The sequence below is a fragment of the Pipistrellus hanaki genome, assembly GCF_964339955.1.
Source record: "Pipistrellus hanaki genome assembly, chromosome: 2".
Lineage (NCBI taxonomy): Eukaryota > Metazoa > Chordata > Mammalia > Chiroptera > Vespertilionidae > Pipistrellus > Pipistrellus hanaki.
In genome coordinates this window covers 690,110-696,402 of record NC_140504.1, presented here as the reverse complement: position 1 = coordinate 696,402, position 6,293 = coordinate 690,110, and the positions used below count along the sequence as shown (strand labels likewise).

General features: G+C 65.1%; 1 protein-coding gene across 1 annotated transcript; it reads right to left on the bottom strand.

The window, feature by feature from the left end:
* Window positions 1-276: 276 nt before the first annotated feature.
* SOD1 (superoxide dismutase 1) lies at window positions 277-5,728 on the bottom strand. Its single transcript, XM_084873561.1, is given in 6 exon segments — window positions 277-582; window positions 1,304-1,421; window positions 2,491-2,560; window positions 3,751-3,844; window positions 5,644-5,698; window positions 5,700-5,728. Coding segments are annotated over 6 exon segments (459 nt in total). The 5' UTR covers window positions 5,714-5,728; the 3' UTR covers window positions 277-474.
* Window positions 5,729-6,293: the final 565 nt, after the last annotated feature.

Genomic DNA, 6,293 nt, shown 5'->3' with positions numbered 1-6,293 from the left:
AGTGGTGACCTGCCCTGGAGCTGCCCAGGAGGGCACACGCATCCGCTCCAAGCCCATCCGTCAGGCTCCGCTCAGACCAGCTGTGAGCGGTCAGCACAGGCTCACAAAACACGCCGCTGCGTGTCCACGAGGGCTCTGAGCCCGACCTGAGCGGCAGAGGGCGCCAGGGGAGCGCTGTCCAGGGAGGGTGTCCTTTTACACGTTACACGTCCGAAGAGGAACGTGTGACAGTCCAGTGGTCAGCCCATGTGTGATTAAAGCTGGCGAGATACAGCGATCATTGAAACAGACATTTTAATTGAATAGGAGATTTACACAATCATACAAATCTTCCAAGTGACCGTAACTCACGTTACAGGAACTTAAAGCAGTCTTAAGAAAAGACACAGATCACACGTGGAGGTAAGTGTTTAATGTTTATCGGTTAAATGCTACGACTAGGAGACAGGGTCGGCACGCAGGCGGCCGGAGTGCTCACTGGGCGATCCCGATCACCCCGCAGGCCAGGCGGCTCCCCGCGTTGCCCGTCTTCTTGCTCTCGTCATTGTTCCCTCTGCCTAGGTCATCTTGCTTCTCGTGGACCTTGAAAAACACGGAGACCATGACAGGATATCACGTCTCTGCCTTCTCCCCAACACCCAGATTCCACAGGGACCACTCAGTGTCAGACGAGAACACGCCACAGGAACCCTGGTACACTTTATCTAGCAGTGCAGCCGGGCCTCCGGGAATAGCTCACGTGAACCCCTTCAAAAAGCACTGGAACCCAGTGACGGTAGCCAATAAGTAAGAGTAACCCTCACAACAGCTTAACCACTGGAAGGCAGGGCCTTAAATTTCTCTATCAGACACCCAGACGTTCTCCTGCTTCTCACGGAGGCAGAGGAGCGGCCCCAGGGTTGCCGCTGAGGTGACCTCCGAGGCCGCTGTCACACCTGTACCCGGCGACCTGTGCCAGCCGACGCCGCTTCCCAGGCTGACGTGCTGATGACCAAGCACAGCGTGAGGGCCACACTGGGCCTGCCCGAGACTGACTGTTCGGACGGCACAGGCTGCAGCCACTGACTCTAGAGACGGGTGCAGGCCGCAGCGCCTGCCACCCGCCCACGTGGTCTCCGCACCGGCCCTGGCACGGGCACCGGCTCCGCTCCCTGCAGCCCCTTCTCGTCGGAACCAAAGCGCCATACGCAGCCCCGCAGGAGCCAGGGTTCGCCACGAACGATCCACACCTGACTGTGGGGAGCGATCGGCTTTGTGGCGTTTACAGCGAAGCGGTGTGCGCGCCCTCCCATGGGACACTCACCACCATCGTGCGGCCGATGATGGAATGTTCTCCCGAGAGCTTGATCACGGAGTCTTCGATGAACACCTTCGCCACACCGTCCGCTTCCGCCTTCACGTTGCCCAGATCCCCGACATGCCTGGCACGGAGGAAGCGTCAGGTTCAGGACCAAGTTGTAAACCCACAGCTCGGCTGAGATGTGGGCACAGCGTGGATTGGACAGGAACCACGTTAGACAGCAGGCTCAGTGCTGCAAACAGGCCTCAGCCCGCCCTAGCCTGGTTGGCTCAGTGGATAGTGTCAGGTGGACGGAGGGGTCCTGCATTTGACTCTAGTCAAGGGCACATGCCTGGGTTCTGGGCTCTTTCTCATCACTGATGTTTCTATCGCTCTTTCTCTCCCTTCCTCTCTGAAATCAATAAAAATAGCCTAGCTAATGAAGAGAGAATACTACTATTTCACTGTCACATGCCCTCACAAAGACGGCAGCACCCAGGCCAATAAGGAGGGAGTATGCTAATTACTGTCACATCCTCAAAGATGGCCGCTGAGAGTGGGCCGCCGTAGCTGAGCTAACATACAAAAGCCCAGGTGGCCGGCCAGTAGCTATGATGCGCACTGACCACCAGGGGCAGACACAATGCAGGAGCTGCCGAGCGACAGCAACTTTGCAGGGTGCCCTCCTCATGCACTCCAGGACCCCTCCAGTTTCAGCCCAGTTCCCACAGGCCAGGCTGAGGGACCCCACCAGGCACACATTTGTGCACCAGGCCTCTAGTTTTAAAATTATAACGAAGTAAAAACAAGCGGGCACTGACGGGACATGGTGGCTCCCGCCCTGCTGCCCGTTCTCGGACGGCTGGGCAGCTCTGCCCCAGGCCGGTCACAAACAATCCTTGCCCTTGCCCTCTCCCTGAGGCTCGCAGAAAACGTTCGCAGTGAGTCTCACGGGGCCTTGGCTCAGACTGGCCCACCAGCTCCCTCCCCCGCTGAGCTGAGCTGGTGTGGGCAGCGCTGTCAATCACCGCAGAGCCCTCTGGCGCCTGGGAGCTCGGTCCTCAGTAGCGGGCAGACCACATCGCGCTGTGTCCCGTTTGTCAACGCCGTGGCCCGCAGCGGGGGCAGGGGAGCCCCGCTTCTGGAGCGCAGTCCGGGGAGTGCACGCCCACCCCCCCACTTCCCACAGGTGCTCGGCGCTGCGTGCTCACCTCTCCTCGTCCTTCGGCCCGCCGTGGTTCTTGGACAGAGGGTTAAAGTGAGGACCTGCACTGGTACAGCCTAGTTACAACAAAAAAAACAAATTATGGCTGAAACCGGTTTGGCTCAATGGATAGAGCATCGGCTTGGGGACTGAAGGGTCCCGGGTTCTATTCCGGTCAAGGGCATGTACCTTGGTTGCGGGCATATCCCCAGTGGGGGGTGTGCAAGAGGCAGCTGATCAATGACTCTCTCTCATTGATGTTTCTAACTATCTCTCTCCCTTCCTCTCTGTACAAAATTAATAAAATATATATTTTTTTTTTAAAAAAGAAGAAAATAAGACAGTCTTAAAAAAAAACAAAAAAATTATGAAGTGAAATCCCAAAACCTATTATCCTGGTCATTGCTAAACCCTCCAACAAAAGGTGCTGATCTCCAGGCCATGGAGACTGGCAGCCCGGGGGGCGGGCAGGCGGGACGCAGGCTCAGCTCCCTGGGCCCGGGCAAGCTCACGCCTGCTCTGGGCGCCCACGGTTCTGTTAATCCCCGAGCACCACCCGTGTGCACGAAGGCAGGAAACCTTGAGTACAGGCCCGGTCCTGTGCCCCAGGGCGGGCGGCCTCGCCAGCTCGGGCAGCAGGGCTCCCGGGGCCCTCGGACCTCAGACCAGCTCGGACCACGCTGAGAGCAGCTCGCCGGCCCAGCACCTGCCCCTGCACCGCGTGCTCGCAGACGCAGCCACCGCGCCCCAGGTCCCCGAGGGCCGCTCCCGCGCTCCGGGGAGAGCAGGTCCCCTCGCGGTGACCAGAGCGCAGGGCCCGGCCTCCCAGGGCAGGGCAGGAAACCACGAAGCAGTGGAGAGATTCTGAAATGGGTGCACCATGCAGTCTGCTCCCTCCACTTCGCCCTGTAAGAGCCCGGCTTTCAGAACACGTTTCCCCGGAGCGAATCGTGTTCTCCTGGTGCACCCCGAGGGCAGACCCTCAGCAGGATGCCCACAGCATTCCCGCCCGAGCACCCGGGACCTGCTTCTGACCCCCCGGCGGGCCCCGGGGGTGGGCTGTTCTCACAGGACCAGGCCGAGGACGCTCCCCCACCGGGGAGCACCAGCAGGAGGAGCTGACGGGTGCAATCAGGTCTGAATCACAATCTGAACAAACCAAACCCCTCCCCTTCCTTTCCAGTTTTGGGGCCCAGCCCTGGCTGGCCGGTCCGAGTCCCTGCTCAGCTGGCCGTCTGAGGTCTGGCCGCCACCCCATCGCACCCACCTTGGGTGTTGTCTCCAAACTGGTGGACGTGGAAGCCGTGCTCGCCCGGGGTCAGTCCCGAGATGGAGCCCGTGACGATGACGGGCCCGCTCCCCTGTCCAAGGAAAAGCGCAGGTTTGAGTGTCTGAGGGGCGGGGCACGGCGTCACTGCCCTCACAGGAGGGGAGCGGGAGGGAAGTGCTGGCCTGGCTCTGCCGCCTGCGCCGTGACCGGGCCGAACCCCGGGCCGGAACCGGCCCCGGCAGAGCAGGGAACGTGGACTTGGAGGCTCCGTGGAGTCTGCCCCTGCAAGGCCCGTGGGGAAGTTCTTGTTTACCTTGGAATGCTTCTGAGCAGGTGGACCCTCACCGCGAGAATGTGCACATGCCCGCTGTGCCCGACGTGAGCTCATCCTTTGCCCCGGGCTTTCTCCATGCCCCTCCGTTCAGCACACACATTGCCTCTCAAAGGGCAGAAGACCATGGTGTGGCTGGTGCGGATCAGGACCTCACTGGGCAGAGGAACCCTAACCACCCACAGGCTCCACAGTTACCCAGGGGGCAGCCCTCACAAGGACCTGCCGCTGGACAAGGAGGAGCTCCAATCAAGTCCTGTGGTAACTGCTACCCTTTTTTGCTTTCTAAAAACAAAAACAAAAAACACACAGAAAAAAACCAGCCCTGACCGGTGTGGCTCAGTGGGCAGAGCGTTGGCCTGCGGACTGAAGGGTCCCAGATTTGACGCCCGTCAATGGCATGTACTTTGGTTGTGGGCACATCCGCAGTGGGGGGTGTGCAGGAAGCAGGTGATCCATGTTTCTAACTATTTCTTTCCTTCTTGTAAAAAAGAATCTAAATGCTCCAAGGACGCTGAGGTCTGCACTTGCAGCTGCACATGCTGATTTTAAAAAACTGGGAAAAGCCAGAACGGCATGCGCTCCACAGGCCAGCCTGGAGCGCGGGCTGCAGGTGAAAGGGCCTCCTATCCGCACCCCCAGGCCTTTATCGGGACCAACAGCTCCCTCCCCTCTCCGCCCCCGCTCCTCCTCCCCCAAGGCTCCGAGCCGGCTTCCAGCGGGTTCTGTGCGGGGGAGAGGCGGCCAGAGCAGGGCCCGGCCAATGGAAACGCAGGGCTGAGTCCAAGGCCGGGAGCCGCTGCGGAGGAAGCCGAGCCCGGGGCGCGGTGCGCGGTCCCGGGGCGGGCAGTGCGGCCGCATCTCAGGCGGCGCCCGGACCCCGCTCCGGCCTCCGGGCGGGAGCCTCGCCAGTCTCCCCGCGGCGGCCCGGCTGTTCCCGCCCTCCAGGGCCCCGGGGCAGAGCGGCTTCGAGCCGGGGCCGGAGACCCGGGGGAACGGGGTGGGGAGCAGAGCGAGCTTCCCGCGGGGACCCGGGCCCCGCGCCCCGCTCCCCGGCCGGACGCCCCGCGGACACGCACCGCCACCCCGTGGCCTGGCGGCGGCGCGGCCGCTCGGATCGCAGGATCGCGGGGCGGGGCGGGCTCCCGCGGGCGCCTGGCCGTGACCCGGGCGGGGTCAGCCCCCCCCAGGGCGCGCGGGCGGCCGCGGGGCCCACAGGTTCACGACCTTTAACCCCAGACACCGGCGCCGCGGCGCGAGGGCGGCCCCGGCGGACGGGCCCGGGGACCCCGGGGCGAGGGGGCGGCTCTGGGCGCCGAGGGGCCCCAGGGACCAGGGCCCGACGACCCAGACGACCCAGCGGCCCGAGCGGCGGCGCCCGGCGGCCCGGGCTCCAGGCGCAGCGGCCCGGGGAGCGCTGGGCGGCCCGCGGCGCCAGCCCCGCCCCGCCAGGCCGCGGCCTCCTCCCTTCCCCCGCCGCCCTCGCCCCGGGGCCCGCGGCCCGCGCCGCCCCGCGCCGCCCCGCGCCCGGTGACTCAGCGCTGCGGCCGCGGCCTTGCCTTCTGCTCGAAGTGGATTTCGCCCCGCACGTCGCCCTCGCCGCGCAGCACACACGGCCTTGGTCGTCATGACTCGCGGCTCCGAGCGCACTGCGAGGACCGGAGACGCCGCAGGACACGCCGACGCAGGGGCGACGCCGCCGCCGGCCTCTTATAGGCCGGGCCCGCGCCCCGCCCTCCGGCCCGGGGCCAATCACTGCCCGCGGAGGCCTCGGGACGCGATTGGCCTAGACTGGATGGGAGGGGCGTGGCCACGGCGATTGAGCCCCGCCCCCTCCGCAGGCGGGGACGCGGCCCGGGGCGAGGCCTTGGGCCCGCGTGCCCGGCGGGGCTGGCGCCGCGGGTGTGAGGCTCCGCCCGGCGGTGCCCGGCGGCTCCCGCTCCCGGCGCCCGAGGCTGCGCTTCCGCTTCCCCCGCAGGGAGGCCGCCGTCGGAGAGGCCGCGCGGACTAACGGGCCCGCGCCCCCGCCCCGGTCTGAGCCGCAGCCGGGACGCCCGCGGGGAGGAGGGAGTGGGCACTGGGCCGGGCCCTGAGGTCCGCCCCCCGGTCCTCCGTCCGGAGCCGCCCCGGGGACCGCCCGCCGGGCTCCGGGCTGCAGGCCGGGCGGACCGGCCCCTCAGGCCCGCAGAGCCGCCCCCGGACCCGGCAC